Below are 18,251 nucleotides of genomic sequence, written 5' to 3' on the forward strand. Positions count from 1 at the left end.
ATGGGGGGTACGGTAAATGGGGGGGCTAAGTCCCTGTTAGGGCCACAGGGCTCTCGAATCTTCCAGGGCCTGTCCGAGAACTCCGAGACACTTTGGAGAGAGAAGCTGAAGCCTCCGAAAACATTGCACACCCTGCCTTGCGGGGCGGGTCCTCTAGGTCCGGTCTTCCCCGCCGCTCGGCCTATAACTGGGGCCCGTCGCGCGGAGTGCGCGGAACGCAGCCCTCCTCAACCAATGGGAAGATGAGAATTCTGTGTGTTGGGCGTGGCTGGAAAGATTGGCAGGCGAGGGCCCGCCTCGGCGCCTAGGTCCAGGTTGACTGGTGCTGGCGCCGACGCTGTCATGGCTGCACGATCTGTCACTCTCGGCATCGACCTGGGCACCACGTCTGTGAAGGCGGCCCTGGTGGAGGCCGCGCTCGGCGACCCTTCCGGGTTCGTGGTACTGGCGAGCTGTGCTCGGGCAGCGCAGGCCGAGACGGCGGCCCAGAGCGCGGCGGCGGGGCCCCAGGTGAGGCAGCTCCCTGGAGCCGCACCGCCTCCGGGAGCCTCCGGACACCCTCTCCCTCCTCAATGAAGTCTCCCTGACTGCTCCAGCCTGCCTGATCTCTGCTTGCCTGATGCAACTCCCTCGATTCGATAGCTCTCCTCCCAGGAGCTTTCCCACCTGCTGGCACCGATCTAGCCACTCTCGAGCCTTCTTTGGGAGCCTTGCCCTCGGCGCTAGATCCCAGTGCTCTCTGCCCTTCACCTTCTGTACCCTGACCTGCGGGAAAATTGCTCTCCTGCATATGGAGTGATCGCAGGCCACCTTCTCATTCTTGTGGCTCTCTGCTCCTCACATCTGTCCCATGTCCTCAAATTCAGGATTCGGTTTGTTTCCTAGGGCAGTGTCTGGGTTTTCCTTGAGAAACAAGATGCAAAACCAGGTGTAACCTGCCCCTCTCTCATCCCACAGGTATAGATTGTGGGTGGAGGAACTTAAACATTTGGCTAGCAAAAGTCCCTTGACCCCAAAGGCTGAGAGAGCTTAGAGGAAAGAAATTAGGACAGGTCCATTGAGAAGTTCAGATTGATATTTCTACACAAAAACTAGTGTCTTGTGAAAACTACGAGATAGAAATTGAGAATTTCACCACAGTGGGCTCAGTTGTAAGAGGTGGGTTCAGAAAGGATATTAGTCCTCAGAGATGGAGTCCATTAATTCCCTGAAAAGGGTATCTCAATATTCAATTCATTGATAATAGAAATTAATATCAAGGAACTTTCTTTGTAACCTCATGACTTTCTGGATCTCGGCTTGTTCTTGTAATTGAAATAGATAACCTCTATGGCCACTGCTGGCCACAAACTTTGATTTTCTGAGCCAAACCCCGTTCCCAAGAACTTTGTTTTTCACAAGCTCTTGCTACATAACTGGGCTCAGTTCTTTAGGGTTCACACTCCATCTTTTTTTTTTTTTTTTTGGCTGCACTTTCCATCATGTTGGATCTTAGTTCCTCAACCAGGAATCAAACCCAGGCCCTCCTCAGTGAAAGCATACAGTTCTAACCACAGGGCTTCCAGGGAAGTCCCCAGAGTCCATCTTGCTCAGAAGCACTTCAGAGGATAAAGATTTCAGGAGTACATTTTCACAGAGTCTTTCAAAATTAATTTGGTTGGAGCATCAGGGCATTTTAGAATCGTTATCTCACTTCATGCACCTTGACATGGAGACGTCAGCTTGGACCCTGTTGGGGTGAGCAGCAGAGCCAAGATTCCAGGAAATGGGTTTTAGGCAGTGCCCTTTTTCTCTTGAGAGAGTGCCACTTCTTGGCTCTAGACATAGGGCCACATCCCCCACTTCCTCCAGTGTTCAGCATGCTGTTCTCTGTTTACAGGCACACCCAGTGCTCCACACCTGCCTAAGGAGGGGTTTAGGAGATGTTCATAATAGCTCCCTCCCTTGCATCCTCCGCATGTGTGTTGTGCCCTGGGACAAACAGCACTACTGTTATTTCACCTGGAGCAGTATTTCTCAACCTTGGCACTGTTGATACTCGACGGCAGGATGATTCTTTGTTGTGAGGGGCTGTCCTGTACGTTGTAGGTTATTTAATAGCATCCCTGGCCTCTAACCCATTGCATGGTGGTAGAACCCTCCTCCCCAGTTGCAACACCCCCAAATATCTCCATATTGCCAAATGCCCCCTAAGGGACAAAAATCACCCCTGGAATAAGAACTACTGATCTATAGAAACCTGTGATGGTTCTGTTCCATCCTCCTGTCCACATTTCTCACTCTAGAAGCATTGTGTACTCCATGGCCAAATTTGGCAACTATGTGGAAGGTCAGATGTTTAGCTCTTTGCAACTTTAAAATAACAGGATTTTTGAGGGAAACTCTGTCTACCCCCTTTTCTTTGGCTGTGCTACACGGCTTGTGGGATCTTAGTTCCGAGACCAGGGATCAAACCCAGGCCCACAGCAGTAAAAGTGCCGAGTCCTAACCACTGAATTGCCAGGAAATTCCCTCTGCAACCCTTCCTGTGCTATTAATTTGTCCTTTCTGGGCCTCCATTTCCCCCCTCTGTAAAAGGAGTGGGGAGGAGGAGGGTTGAATGAGTTCTTAAGCTCTTTATTTTCCAATCTGAAGTTCTAGGATTTGATCTGGATATAGACCACTTGATATTCTGAACTAAGGAATGGGGGCAGCACCTGTCTTGTTACACTGTGGGTGTACCCATTGTCTGTCTAAGAACTACTCCCCCGTCACACTCACCACTAAAACTCGATGTACACTGACTGCCTCCTTGTCTTCACTCCATCCAGACTGTTCCCCTCTTCCGCTGTCCCCATCCACACAGCCCACCCACTTTGGGCCCATATAGAGAACAGCTTCTCTGTTCTGGGCTCACGCACCATCTGCCGGCCACATGGGAACTCTGTAAACCCGCACTGCCCAATGGAACTGTGAGCCTTGTGTAGTTTTCAGTTTTCTGGCAGCCACGCTAAAAAACAGTAAAAAGGAACCCTGAAATTAATTTTCATCGGCTATTTTATTTAACCCAATGTATCCAAATGTATCGTTTCAATATGTAATCATATGAAATTATTAATGAGAGATTGTGCTTTATTTTTTTCCTACTAAATCTGAAATCTGGTGTGTAGTTTTCAATGTGGACCTGCCTCGTGTGGCTAATCACTGCTGTGTTGGACAGGGCAGGTGTAAACAAATGTCTCTTCCCTGCTTCCTTTTTCCTTTGCCTGCTGTCTTAGTTTTTCCCTCCTGGGGGATCATGCGCATCTATGCAGCTCCTCTCTGCCCTGTCTTTTACTGCCCAGTCAGTTCTCCTGTAGTCTCTTCTGCATAAAGAGTCTTGTTAGGAGACTTCCCTGGCAGTCCAGTGGTTAAGATTCCAGACTTCCATTGCAGGAGGCACGGGTTTAATTTACAGTCTGAGAAATAATATCCCCTATCCCGAATTCAGTTCAGTTGCTCAGTCGTGTCCGACTCTTTGTGACTCTATGGACTGCAGCACACCAGGCTTCCCTGTCCATCACCAACTCCCAGAACTTGCTCAAACTCATGTTCACTGAGTCGGTGATGCCATCCAGCCATTTCATCCTCTGTCGTCCCCTTCTTTTCCTGCCTTCGATCTTTCCCAGCATCAGGGTCTTTTCTAAGGAGTCAGTTCTTTGAATCAGGTGACAAAGTATTGGAGTTTCAGCTTCAGCATCAGTCCTTCCAATGAATACTTTCAGGGTTGATTTCCTTTAGGATTGACTAGTTAATTGGCCACACCATGCCGAGTGGTTCTGTCCAAAAAAAGAGCCTTGTTAGGATGTGGGGCTGCCTCCTCAAGAAAATGCTCTGTGCTGTCTGCTCACTCTTTCCCCCATCCTACCCCTCCTCACCTTCCTTCTTTCTAATCCTTTTGTCATATCTGTTCGGAGCCAAGAACTGCCACAGCCCAAGGCCAGCTGACAGATGAAGCGTTAGCTCCAGGGAGGGGAGGCCTGCACTGCCCCTGGAGCAAATTCTGGCCCCTCAGCATGTTCAGGAAACACCTGCCTGAATGTGATCGGAAGCAACCACTAGCACCTCTTGTCAGGTGCTTTAGTCCAGGAAGCCTTTCTTATCTTTCTTTTTAAAAATAAGTTACAAGGTTTTTTATTTTTAAAATTTTTATTTATTTATTTGTCTGCACCAGGTCTTGGTTGTGGCACGAGGGATCTTCAGTTGCAGCATACAAAGGCTTAGCTGTGGCAAATTCGATAGAGTTCCCTGACTAGATCTCGAACCTGAGCCCCCTGGCATTGGGAGCTCAGAGTCTTAGCCACTGGACCACCAGGGAAGTCCCTAGGAAAGCTCTCTTGTCTACCTCTTTCCTGCTGTGTTCCATCCTTTTTCTACCCCAGTGTTCCACGTACCTTGCCTTATTTCTCCTTGCAGCACATCTTTCTCGTGTTTTCCTGTCCTGCTGGACTATAGGGCTTCCCTGGTAGCTCAGCTGGTAAAGAATCCACCTGTAATGCAGGAGATCCCAGTTCGATTCCTGAGTCCAGGAGACCCCTTGAAGAAGGGATAGGCTACCCACTCCAGTATTCTTAGGTTTCTCTGGTGGCTCAGTTAGTAAAGAATCCACCTGTGGTGCAGGAGACCTGGGTATGATCCCTGGGTTGGGAAGATTCCCTGGAGGAGGGCATGCAATCCACTCCAGTATTCCTTCGTGGAGAATCCCCATGGACAGAGGAGCCTGGTGGGCTACAGTCCATGAGGTTGCAGAGAATCAGACATGACTGAGTGACTAAGCACAGCACACAGAACAGCTGGACTGTAAGCACCTGTAGGGCAGGGCAGCGCTTTTCTCAGCTCAGACTGTTCCACAGCAAGGGCCAGAGTCCGGCCATTGGTTGAACTTGAGCTGCAGTGGCTTCTCATCAGTAACTGAAGTTGCTCAGTCATGTCTGACTCTTGGCGACCTTATGGATTGTAGCCCACCAGGTTCCTGCTTCCATGGGATTTCCCAGGCAAGAATCCTGGAGTGGGTTGCCATTTCCTTCTCCAGGGAATCTGCCCAACGCAGGGATCAAACCCAGGTCAAGCCCTCCCTCATTGCTAAAGGGAGGAGTGGAAACTTGCCTACCACATTCCTACTCCAGGAGGAGGTGGTGGAGACCCCTCAGGCCCACATCTCACCCTTGAGGCCCAGTCCGCAGGTCCTGGGAGTGACCTCGGGGGAGTTAGCTAGGCAGCCCCCAAGCAGGAAATCCCTGCCGCCTCTGTCTTCCGCTCCTCCCAGTGTGCGTGCCTCTGGCCAGCATGTCCTATTCTGTTTCCAGGGGCAAGAACAGGACGTGAAGAGAATCATCCAGGCCCTCCACGAGTGTCTCGCTGCCCTTCCCCGGCAGCAGCTCCGGAAGGTCTGTGGCATCGGCGTGTCGGGGCAGATGCATGGAGTCATGTTTTGGAAAACAGGCCAAGGTATGCTGGGCTTGGGGGCAATCACATTCTGTTAACAGTCACCCTGTGGGCGTGGGTTCTATCCCTGTTCTGTGACTAAGATCCCACATCCCTCCAGGACAAAAAAACCCAGTGTTAAACAGAAGCAATATTGTAACAAGTTCAGTGTGGTTGTTGTTCTTTAGTTGCTCAGTCATGTCCAACTCTTTTGCAACCCCATGAACTGTAGCCTCCCAGGCTCCTCTGACCACGGAATTCTCCAGGCAAGTATACTGGAGTGGGTAGCCATTTTCTCCTCCAGGGGATCTTCCTAACCCAGGGATCATACCCAGGTCTCCTGCATTGCAGGCAGATTCTTTATCACTGAGCCACCAGGCAAGCCCTATAAAGGCTTCAATAATGGTCCACATTGAAACAAAACAAAGCAAAAGCAGTCACCCTGCGATCTTCGATGGCCTCAGCCTGTGGTGTGGCTTAAAGCAGGAATTTGGTTCCCTGGCCAGAGACTGAAGTCAGAGTGAGGCAGTGAGAGAGCTGAATCCTAGCCCCTAGCCCCATAGCCAGTGACGAGGTGCTGGCCTGTCAGCTTTGTAGAAAGGAATTTCCACAAAGATACAAAACGTAGTGAAACAAGTAAATTGTTTGTTAGGAGGAAAAAGGGTGTGTGTGGATAGACGCACGGGTGGGCTCAGGGAGAGTTGTGCCCTCGTGGTAGTTTGAACCACTTATATGGGGCATTTCTTCTGGTTTCCGCCAATCATCTTGCTTTGCCATGTTTAGTTTATCTCTGGGTCCTCCCCTGTGTGTGTGCGCATCTCTTAGCCAAGATGGATTCTGGGGAAGAGGCCTATGGGAATGTTGACATCACCTACTATGGGGTGGCACTCCCTCCCTTTTTGACCCCTGAGGAGCCTTTTTATGTGTAGTTGGGAAGGTCTCCTTGACCTCAAGAACGAGAAATATGTGGTCTCGCTCTTTCTTTTTTTGGCTACAAGGCATGTGGGATTGTGGCATCTTAGTTCCCAGACCTTAGTTCCCATGGGTCAAACCTGTGCCCCCTGCATTGGAAGCACGAAGTCTGAACCACTGGATTGTCAGGGAAGTCTCGGTCTCTTATTAATCTTATATCTGAGCAGGGTGCAGCTCCCCTTAGCTCCTGCTATTATCTTCATCTTGGAGTGTCTGTCCACAGGGGACAAACTCCAGCTGCTTAGCCTGGGGCTCATCTATCTTCTGCCTCACCGGGAACCAGAAACGTGCCGCCAAAGACTCTCTGTGAAGAGTCAGGCTGTCCTCTTGCGTTTTGTGAGCATCCTGTCCCGTTCAAAGATGTAATAAACTGAACTGTCCACTCACACATTATACATGAACAGGGAGAGAGTGAAGAGTGAGTCCTCTCTGATTCTCTGTTGGGTTCAGTCGAGTGGATTTTTTCATAGCCTTCTCTTTCTTTGTACCAGTATCTTGGAGCATCAGTGCCAACACCAAGAGATTAGTGTAGCTGCAGGAAATGTCAAGACACAGAGGAAACTTTTCTGCATTTGAGCACAGTTTTTGTTGTTTAACATCATCACAGGTATTCGAGAATTTTCAGTTCCACGTCCTTTTCATGGGCACCATTGCTAAGCATTATTTAGTTGGGTATTTATTTCAGAAGGTCTGCCACGGTGTAGATGTGGGTGGCTTGTTTTTTTTGGCCTCCAGGAGGGGAATTAAGCCAGCAAAACAGCAATGAGCACTTGGCATGCCAGGTGCAGAGCTAAGGGCATTACCTGTGTGATCTCATCGAATTTTCCCAACACCTTTATGATGTAGGTGACATTATTGTCCCTCTTGAGCAGATGAGAAGTGGAGGTTCAGAGAGATTACAAAATAATATGCTCAGGGTCATATGACAGCAAGTGGTGACTCCAGCTTTCAAACCCAAGTCTGTCTGACTTCAGACACCTGAACTTTGAAAGGTCTCTGGGAGGACCAGAGCCACACAAGGATACACTAGCTCAACGGAGGGAGGAACAGCCCAACAGAATGTCCAAGGAAGGAAGGATCAGGCTGCTGTAGGAAGTTGTGAGCTTCTGTTATGGCAAGCATGAAGAAAATTTTTTTAAAATTCTAAAATGTTCAGGGCTCCCTTGATGGCTCAGTGGTAAAGAATCCACCTGCCAATGCAGAAGACATGGTTTTGATCCCTGGTCCGGGAAGATCCCACATGCTGCCAAACAATTAAACCTGTGCACCCCAACTACTGAGCCTGTGCTCTAGAGCCCGAAGGCCACAACTTCTGAGTCTACTCCTCTAGAGCTTGTGCTTCTGCAACAAGAGAAGCCACCACAATGAGAAGCTCACACACTGCACTGAAGAGTAACCCCCGCCCTCCGCACCTAGAGAAAAGCCTGTGAAGTAGTGGGTAGCCTTTCCCTTCTCCAGGGAATCTCCCCAACCCAGACACTGAACCAGGGTATCCTGCATTGCAGGCAGATTCTTTACCAACTGAGCTATCAGGGAAGCCCTGATGAAGACCCAGCACAGCCATAAATAAATAAATAAAATTATTTTGTATATATATATATATAAAATTTCTACATAGACATAAAAGTAGGGAGAACAGTGTTGTTATGAATCAACACACACCCATCACCCAGCTTCAAAAATATCAACATTTTACTGCAAATGTTTTAAGCAGAGAATGATGGCTACTGGGGGAGGGATTGTAGTTAAGGAGATCTGAACATGGGATTCACCCCTCCTTTGCCTGGAGAATCAGTGATTCCGATTCCCTTGGGCCAAGTGAGTGGCGACCTGCTTTTGAGCAGCTTGACGGAGGTCTGGTGATGCCGCCTTTGATCAGTCTTCAAGATGGGCCTGGGTAAGTGCAGAAGCCAGCCCAGGCTCTCCCCCTCCTCCTCTCCCATTGTCTGCCCATCGTCAGGCCAGCAGGGACCACGGGAGCTGCTTGGCTCCAATCGGTAGCAAGAGCCAAAGGCTGGTCATGGTGTTAGTGCTGACCTCTCGGGGAGAGTCTAGGTTGTAAAAGCTTTTTAAACTCCTTAATTTTGTGTTAATGAGAATAAACGTCCTTTTAATACTAAAACCCTTCCCAGAGTGGACAGCAGAGATCTAATGATTGTGGTCTGGTCACACGCCTTCCCTTCTGCCCATCTCCTGGACTCTGTAACAACCACACAAACCATCATCCATATGGGTGGAGAGAGCTTCTTCATATTTCATGGAGCCCGCCTGCCCACCTACTTGGTTTGGTTTCTGTTTATGGGAAGGAGGAGAGCCACCATTTGACCATGATGATAACCCGCTTAGTGGAGCGAGTGAAATCCTATTTGAGATCAAGTTGTTCTGCTTTTAACAGTGGCCATAATTTGGTTTGATTTCAGAATCTGCAATACTTGAGGCTCCTTGCTGGGCCCCATGGGAGACATAGGAATGGAGATTCAGCCCTCTTCTGCCAGGGCTCACTCAAGGCAGTCAGCACAGACAGGCACCAGTAACCTGAGCAGAGAGCTAAGTGCCTCTATGAGGGCACAGGCGAGCCCATTGGAGGAGAGGAGAGGGAGTGAATGGTGTCTTTTGAGAGGCCTGTGGTTATGCCAGTTTCCACATTCCATTTTCAGGCTCAGTAATGGCAGGAGACAAGTAGGGATCATAAAACCAAGCTAAAAGGCCAGCAGCGGGCAGGGAGAAAATTTTCACTAGTGTATAGTAGACAAAGGATGAAGCTGGGGGCCTATGAAGAATGAGTAACAAAGAAAGGACCAACGGCCCTGTGGACTAATGGGCAAAGGAAACCAATAGGCAGATGCCAGAAGAGAAAGTACAAATAGCTAATAAGCACTTGAAAAGATGCTCGATGTCACTATGAACTAGGGAAACGCAGATGAAAATAACAGTGAGAAATCATTTTTCCACTCACTGGATTGTCAGAAATCAGTTTGAGAATATCAAGAGTTGGCAAAGGGGGTGGAAAATTGGTTTTTTAAAATGCTGTTCCTGGGGGTTTCCCTGGACACCAGTTTGATCCCTTATCTGGGAAGATCTCACATGCCTCCAAGCAACTAAGTCAGTGAGCCACAGCTGTTGAGCCCGTGTTCTAGAGCTCTTATCACACATATGTTGTAAGGCTAATATGTAGATGAAATAAATTAATATTTTGAAAGTGCTTTGAACAATCCCTGGTACATGTAAGAACTCTGTTTTATAATACAGACAAAATAAAAATGATAGTTCCAGAAGTTTTTTAAAAAGGGTCAAAAGAGTTTTGGAAGCAGATTAAAGGGTTGGAAAAAAAAAAGCTGCAGATGTCCAGCTTTAGTGCAGGGGTTAGACTGCCAGCTTTAGGCAGAAATGTGGCTTTGAGGGTGGATTACCCTAAGGGGGGGCCATCCCATCGCCTGCTTACACCTATTTTGCAGGTGAAACTTCAAAAGGTCCAGGTGCATACATTTGTGACCACCTCCCTGCTCTTTTTCTTTTTTTAAAAGTAACTTTCATTGGAGTATAGTTGATTTACAATGCTGTGTTAGTTTCACGTATACAGCAAAGTAAATCAGTGGTACATATACCTATTCCCACTCTTTTTTGGATTCTTTTCCCATATAGATGATTAGAGCATTTTGAGTAGAGTTCTCTGTGCTATACAGTAGGTCCTTATTAGTTATCTATTTTTTAAAAATAAAAATCTTGTTTGTTTGTTTGGCTGTCCCGGGTCTTTGTTGTGACACGCAGGACCTTTGATCTTCGTCATGGCATGAAGAATCTTTAATTCCGCATGTGGGATGTAGTTCCCTGACCAGGGATGGAACCCAGGCCCCCTGCTTTGGGAGCATAGCGTCTTAGCCACTGGACCACCAGGGAAGTCCCCAGTTATCGGTTTTATATAAAGTAGTTTGTATTTGTCCATCCCGACCTCCCAATTTATCCCTTCCCCTCCTCCTCTGTAACTATATTTGTTTTCTCCATCTGAGACTCTATTTCTGTTTTGTAAATAAGTTCATGGGTACCATTTTTTTTTTTTTTAGATTCCACATATAAGCGCTGTCATATGATATTTGTCCTGTGTCTGACTTACTTCACTCACTGTAACCATCTCTAGGTCCATCTACTCCCTGCTCTTCTGGGTCCTGGCTAGGACCCCTGTGTGTGAATAAAGCATTGTCATGGGTGATAAAGTCCATCCTGTAACCTCACTAGCAGGGTAGTCTCAAGGACATGTTGCTGCCCATCAGTTGCCCTATTCTCCTTTTTTGGTCATCTTCCTTCCAGGCTGTGCATGGACAGAGGGAGGGGCCGCCCCTGTGTTCGAGCCTAGAGCTGTGAGCCACCTGGTCACGTGGCAGGATGGCCGGTGTAGCAGCGAGTTCCTGGCTTCTCTGCCCCAGCCGGAGTCCCATCTCAGCGTGGCCACAGGGTTTGGCTGTGCAACCATCTTCTGGCTTTTGAAAAATAGGTACGGACGACTGTTCTTTGAATTGGATGATGGATTTTCAGGGGAATGAGAGTGGCTAGCTGATGGCTCAGTGGGTAAAGAATCCACCTGCAATGCAGGGGGCACAGGAGATGTGGGTTTGATCCCTGGGTCAGGAAAGATCCCCTGGAGAAGGACATAGAAACCCAGTCCAGCTTGCCTGGAAATCCCATGAACAGTCCATGGGTCGCAGAGTCAGACACAGCTGGGCCCAAGCACTATGATTTTGATGCAGGAGAGTGGCTAGGGAGCAGTACCTCTAGCCGGTCAGCATCACTCCACACTGGACTGTCCCTTAGTGAGCGTGGCCCCGCACAGGGTAGTCTCAAGACCTAGACTTGGTCTCCCACTGCTTCTTCATTTTGCAGAGGGAGCTTGTTGATTATCCGATTCTAACCCAGAGGGGGAAAGAAGGGGCCAGTGAGGGTAAGGGAGTTGCCAAGGGTCACATGATGGGTTCATAGTGGGGTCAGGACTGCTAAGAACGGTTGATGTCCTGCTTTCCCAGGCATGATGTGTCCTCCTATGAATACCCTCCCCTAAGGCTGACTCCGACCAGCTTGGCTTGGAGGCTTTTGGAGGTCCTCACCTTGGGAAGTTCGGCTGTGGGGGACTGTAGCCTGTGGGATTCTGGTCGCTGCCCAGTTATGCCATGTCTAGTCCACACTGCCCTCAGTTAGCTGTGGCTCATGCTTTTTGGTCAATATTAAACCACGCTGAATTGTTTTGGGTATGACAAACAGCCCGGAGTTCCTCAAGTCCTACGATACAGCTGGCACCATCCATGACTATGTGGTTGCCATGCTGTGCGGCTTGGCAAGACCCCTGATGTCCGACCAGAATGCTGCTAGCTGGGGCTATTTCAACACCAGGAGCCAAAGCTGGAACTTGGAGATGTGAGTATAATCTTGCAGGCTGGCTTGAGGCTGAAAGGTAGAATCTCTGAAGTGGGAGCTTCAGTGAGGTTTTCCTATCTGGGAATAGTGGAGGATTCCCTGAGACCAAGAATCAGGTTCGAACAGCCCCCAGCCTGTTCCAGCCCCTGGGCGTGGGTGGGCCTGACCGTAAGTGAAGTCCCTGGGGAAGGGCGCTGCCCACCATGCCGTGCTGTCCTGCTCCTCCACTGTTGCCTGGGCCTGGGGTGCACTCCCCGGTTCTTTCTGAATCCCAGACCCAGCCCATAGATGCTAAACAACAACTTTCATTTTCAAATACATTTTATCTTAGTTTTTTTTTACTTTCTGTTTTATATTGGAGTATAGTTGATTAACAATGTTGTGTTAGTTTCAGGTGTGCGATCAAGTGATTCAGTTATACAAAAACATGTACCTATTTTTTTTCAAATTATTTTCCCATTTAGGTTGTTATGTAACATTGAACAGAGTTCTCTGTGTTGTGCAGCAGGTCCTTGTTGCTTTTCCATTTTATTTATTTTTTGAATTAGAAAAGAATAGCTTTATTGCTTTTGTCAAGCTAAGAGGTACACGGCAGGCTCCTGACCGTGAAAATTGTGTGTCCTCCAGTTATCCATTTTAAATATAGCAGTGTGCACATGTCTCCTTAACTATCCCTCCCCACCACCATTTTATATATATATATATATTTTATGACACAAACCTTTAAAAGCATTTCATTTATTTAATTTATTTTTTAATCTTTAATTTCTTTTAATAATGGCTTGTATGCATAGAGTTGTACATCTTTTATTAAATTTATTGTAGGTATTTGACTGTTTTTGATAATATTTTAAATGCATTTTCTTTTTTAAAATAAATTTTTATCATAATATATTTAAAAGTAGGGTTAATAAATGGAAGGAGTAGACTTGAGGGATACCTTTTAAGTTCTTTTGAAACAATCATTTGCCTTTTCAGGTCCAGAGGTCCATAAATTCACTTCCTCCAGGTCCCAAATTCTGAGCTCTGTAATAAAACAAAAAGCGCCTGGTAGTTCAGGTAAAGGACTTTCTAGCATGTTTTATGAACTTGACAGCCCCATGTTCACTAACCCTGAGTGGTGACTACATTTGGTATTCAGGAGACTGATGGGTTTGACTTTGGTTTGGCCTGTGCTAACCAACTGTGACTTGGCTCTAAAACTCTGACTGCCTCCCTTTGCAGAGTGTTTGTGCTCCCCTCAAACACAGGAGGCCAGATGCCGATCTGCTTCTTAGCCAATCCTTTCCGATCACCTCTGCTTAAACTGGTTATGGTCTTCCTTGGAAGGCCCATCCCAAGCTCTTGAAAGCCAGTGTTCACTCTAAAAAACTCAAGACATCTCATGGTTTTAAAAAAAGGCAAAAGGGCCCTCTGTACAAACACTGGATTCTGCCCTCTCTTCTTGAACGCGTGTCCCAGAGCACTTTCTTTTGCTCGGTTTCCTGGAAGCAATAGAAGACAGAAGATCCAGTACCAGGTAGATAGGCTGTCCACTTTTGATTTGCAGACTGAGGGCCGCCGGCTTTCCCATCCAGCTGCTCCCAGATGTAGCGGAGCCTGGCAGTGTGGCAGGAAGAACTTCGCAGGCCTGGTTTGAGATCCCAAAGGGGACGCAGGTGGGCGTGGCCTTGGGTGATTTGCAGGCCTCGGTCTATTCCTGCATGGCCCAAAAGACCGATGCAGGTAAGTCTTTCTTTGGTTCTCTCCTCCAGTCTCTACCGGGGCCTCATAAGCCTCAGCTCTGTGTGAGGGTTCAAGGGGCACACATAGCCAGCTGTCTCAATGTCCTCTTAACCGTTGTCCTGCAAACATGAAAAATACCTTCGGGACTTCCCTGGTGGTCTAGTGGTTAAGACTCAGTGCTTCCAATATAGGGGGCCCAGGTTTGATCTCTGATCAGGGAACTAGATCTTGCATGTTGCAACTAAGAGCCCACAGGCCACAATACAGTCCAATAAAAAACAAAACACAAACAACAAAACAAAAAACCCCACCATCATCCCTACAGATGAAGCCCCTACCCAGGGAGCTTATCCTCTAGCAGGACGAGCTCTGCCCTGAGCACAGCCAGTGCCTTTCTTTTCTAGGGCCAGCTAAGGAAAATGACTCTCTCTAGTTAGCTGGTTTCTGTGTGTCTCCCTGACCAAGGAAACAGATGAGTAGATTAGGGTTTTTGTTACTGTGTGTGTGTCAATGAAAGTTCTCTTGGATTTGATTAGAAATGCAGATTTTCCTGTATTTTATGTGAGAGAGTCACAGTGAGGTGGAGGCTGCCCTCCAGGGCAGGGTTTGGCAAAGTTTTCCTGTAAAGGGCCAGGTAGTAAATATTTCAAGCATTGTGGGCCATTTAGTTTCTGCCAGAATTACTTACCTGCTGTTGGGGCAGAAAAGCAGCCTTAGCTAATGCATAAGTGAGTGGGTGTAGCTGTGTTCCAATAAAACTTTATTTATAGAGGCTGAAATGTGAATTTCATAAAATTTTCATGTCTCATGCAATAGTCTTCTCCTTTTCATTTCTTTTCAACCATTTAAAAAGGTAAGACTATCCCTCTGGGGTTGTAAAATGGTGCAGTCCCTTTGGAAAACAGTCTGACAGTTCTCTGAAAGTTAAGCGTGAAATTACCACGACCCAGCAATTCCTCTCCTTGGTGGATACCCAAGGGATTTGAAAACACGTGTCCACACAAAAACCTGTACACAATTTTTTCCCTGCAGCCTCATTCATAATAGCCAAAAGAGAGAAACAACCCAAATGTTCATCAACTGATCAGTGGATTTTTAAAATGTGTATCCCCAGAGATAACATGCTACAGCACGGGAAGGGAAGTGAAGGGCCACGTAGTGTGTGATTCCATTCCTGGGAAACGTCCAGAGTTGAACGGGCAGATTCAGAGAGACAGAAAGAACAGTCATGGTTGTCAGGGGCTGGGAGTGGGGCTTGATTGCTAACCCGTAAGGGATTTCTTTCCAGGGGGGTAAAAACATCCTAAAATTAGATCACAGTGATGTTTACCTGTGTATATACCATATACAGCGCATATAGTGAATATACTAGAAAGCACAGAACTGTACACTTGAAAAGGGTGCATTTTATGCTGAATTTATTTGAATTATAATACATCCCAATAACCTTATCATTAAAAATGATATGTATACAAAAGCCACTCCTAGCTACTAGGCCATATAAAAACGGATGGCCAGGCTGGATATGGTCTGGGGGCTGTCATTCGCCCCTCCTGGGGTGGAGTAGACCTTGGGCTTTGGGCCTGCCCGCCCCAGCGAGGTGGTGGCAGACTGTGTTTCATGTGATCCTCAGGGCAACCAGGCTGAGTGGGCCCACTTTGAGAGCCCTGCCTTGTTATCAAGGGGAACAGAGAATTCATTCATCTTACGTGGGTTTTCTTTGTCATCACATCTTTTTTCCTCCATCAGTTAGAACTATTACAATTCAAACTTTAGTTTAAAAACTGACCAGTACTATCCTTTGTTGTTGTTTAGCTGCTAAGTCATATCTGACTCTTTGCGACCCCATGGACTGTAGCCCTCCAGGGTCCTCTGTCCATGGGATTCTCCAGGCAAGGGTACTGGAGTGGGTGGTTCTATTTCTTTCTCCAGGGGATCTTCCCGACCCAGGGATGGAACCTGTCTCTTATGTCTCCTGTATTGGCAGGCAGGCTTTTTTTTTTTTAACCACTAGTGCCACTTGGGAAGTCCAGTTGATTTATTTCAATTAGTCTCTGCCTCCTGAAAGGAGGAGTATCCAGAAATTTGTGGCACACTTCCCCAGCCCCATTGTGACTTGTGGCCTCTGAGTTAGCCCAATGGGCCTAACCTCTGCTTTCCTCGGACCTCAGTTCTCAACATCAGCACCTCGGTTCAGCTGGTAGCTTCCATGCCTTCAGGATTCCAGCCACCGCAGACTCCAGACCCCGCAGCCCCAGTTGCCTACTTCCCATACTTCGACAGGACTTACCTGGCTGTGGCAGCGTCACTGAATGGGGGCAACGTGCTGGCCACGTTTGTCCACATGCTGGTCCAGTGGATGGCAGATCTAGGTAAGGGTGGTCCATTCAGTGGTGTGTTCTCTGCTTGTCCTTTCTGTGTGGCAGTGTCCTGGTGCTGAATGTACAATAAACTTCTAGATTCATGTCTCAGACTGAACCAGGTTCTGTAGGGATCTGAGCTGGCAGCCTTCTTTACTCTCATCTTCTGAGCTGCCATTGCCTACTCTCTTTTGAGAGTATTACTCCTAACCTTGACTGTGGAGCATCCTGATAGTCTGCCAGCTCTCCTTCGCCCCACTGTGTTACTTTCTAGGTCAATAAGCCTCTGGGTCCCATGTATTTGAGGTTTGCCTTATTTCTTTTTTCCTTACTTATTTGCCTGCATTGGGTCTTAGTTGCAGCACATGGGAGTTAAATGTGTTACTGATGAGACTCTACAGTGGCTTTTGGTTGGAGGTTCTCAGCACTGGAAATACTGTCCTATTTTTATCCCTAGAAATGGTGAGTATTTGACTTGGGGAAGAGGGATCCTGAGCATGGGATTTTGTAAAAGTTCCTCAGGTGGGACTTCCTTGGTGGTCCAGTGTCTGAGACTCTGCACTCCCAATGCAGGGGACCCAGGTTCAATCCCTGGTCAGGGAATTAGATCCCACCTGCTGTCACAACTAAGAATTTGCATGCCACAACAAAGATCGAAGATCCCACGTGCTGCAACTAAGACCTGGTACAGCCAAAAAAGTGAATAAAATATTTTTTAAAAAGTTCCCCAAATGATTCTGATGCTCTCACGTAGTGGTAAGCACTGGTCTAGAACCTTCTACTCAAAAAGCATGGTCCTCAGGCCAGCTACACTGGCTTCCTCTGGGAGCTGATGACAAATGCAGAAGTTGAGGCCCCATCCCAGGCACACTGAGCCAGGAGTTGTATTTTAATAAGACCCTTGAGTGATTCAGAACTCTAAGCTCTGGTCTAGACTGGTGGTTCTCAACCTTTGCTGAGGGGCAGGCTAGACTGTGGTCCTGGGATTTCTCTGGCACTGCTAATAAGTCTAATAGGGGATGTGATGATACTTACTGATCAGTGTATGCATTTGGCCCACTTGGGAGCAAGCATCCCACAGCTGCGGGATGGTTAGGGCTCACACAGCATATAAGTTCTCTCTCTGAAGGCTGGGTTGGGGTGAGTAGTGAGAGAGCTGGCTGGAGTCTGGGGCCGAGCACAGCCAGCCAGACTGAGTGAGTTCTGAGCCCCCTACAGTGAGGAGGGACAGCAAGTCAACCCATTCCTGCCCCCCTGGGAACTCTATAGCCTGCAGCGAGGGGGTGCCTAAACTCACACGACCTTTTCTGTCCCTGGCAGGCCTACAGGTTGAAGAATCCATGGTGTACTCATGCATGATCCAGGCAGCTGCACAGCAGAGAGACACCTGCCTGACCATCACTCCAACAGTGCTGGGTGAGAGGCACCTGCCGGACCAGCTGGCCTCAGTGACCGGAATCTCCTCCTCTGACCTCTCCCTGGGGCACGTGACTCGGGCCCTGTGCAGAGGCATCGTTCAGAACCTGCACTCGATGCTTCCATTTCGGCAGCTCCGGGAGTGGGGCGTGGAGCGGGTGATTGGCAGTGGGAGTGCGCTGTCCAGGAATGAAGTGCTGAAGCAGGAGGTGCAGAGGGCATTCCCTCTGCCAGTGTCCTATGGACGGGATGTAGACGCAGCTGTGGGGGCCGCTCTGGTCATGCTCCAGAGAAGCCTTAGCCAGCAGAAGTCCTAGCACATTCGTTGGCCAGAGGACTGTTGCAAATTTTATCTAATTAACGTCCCTGACCCGATCTTGGGGGTCATCCTTTTCTTGGACAGCTCTGTGTTCAGCTTTTAAGCAGTGCTTGTTATTGGGGCCTCAAGAGTCAGTCTTTGGGGCACACACTCATAATGCAGCCAGGAATCATCAACCAGATCCCAAATCAGTGCCTTCTGAAACTCACCTGAGAGCTGGTTGCAAATGTAAATGTGAGAGAGAGAGAAAGAAAGGAGGAAGGAAAGAGAAAGGGAGAAGGAAAAGGAATGGTAACCCAGCATCTTGGTCAACAGGGTCATCTGTAGGCAAAATAAATGTGGGCTTCAGACACCAAATATAGTCTGGTGGTTGTGGGCTCCAACTAAGAACACCCTGTCCTATGTTCTCACAACACAGCTGGTTGAAGGCACAGAAGAGGGAAGGCAAGGTGGGTGACGTGACCAGCAAGGGGGACAGATGCTGTATAGCCCGACCGTTCAAGCATATTGTTCCCAAGAGTCTGGCCAGACAGCGGAAAGACCCTTTTCTAGGAGTGTGTCTGTGCAGCAATGTATTTTTGCCCCTGCACGTCGCCAGGAGGCCTTTCAAGGGG

General features: G+C 48.1%; 1 protein-coding gene across 1 annotated transcript; it reads left to right on the forward strand.

The window, feature by feature from the left end:
* The first annotated feature begins 304 nt into the window (after positions 1-304).
* SHPK (sedoheptulokinase) lies at positions 305-17,994 on the forward strand. The gene is made up of 7 exons (XM_010847479.1): positions 305-510; positions 5,325-5,466; positions 10,720-10,903; positions 11,665-11,817; positions 13,367-13,542; positions 15,714-15,914; positions 17,223-17,994. Exons 1-7 carry the CDS (start codon positions 343-345, stop codon positions 17,633-17,635), a joined length of 1,437 nt encoding a protein of 478 aa, XP_010845781.1. The 5' UTR covers positions 305-342; the 3' UTR covers positions 17,636-17,994.
* The last annotated feature ends 257 nt before the right edge of the window (positions 17,995-18,251 follow it).

Source organism: Bison bison, unplaced genomic scaffold (genome assembly GCF_000754665.1).
Source record: "Bison bison bison isolate TAMUID 2011002044 unplaced genomic scaffold, Bison_UMD1.0 scf7180017864249, whole genome shotgun sequence".
NCBI lineage: Eukaryota > Metazoa > Chordata > Mammalia > Artiodactyla > Bovidae > Bison > Bison bison.

What these genes read in the sequence shown, in the direction of transcription:
- SHPK (XM_010847479.1), top strand. Translation starts at nt 343, where the DNA reads ATGGCTGCACGATCTGTCACTCTCGGCATCGACCTGGGCACCACGTCT. An exon ending in GGCCCAAAAGACCGATGCAG is followed by an intron (nt 13,543 to 15,713) that starts GTAAGTCTTTCT and finishes CTCGGACCTCAG; the next exon opens with TTCTCAACATCAGCACCTCG. An exon ending in CCAGTGGATGGCAGATCTAG is followed by an intron (nt 15,915 to 17,222) that starts GTAAGGGTGGTC and finishes TGTCCCTGGCAG; the next exon opens with GCCTACAGGTTGAAGAATCC.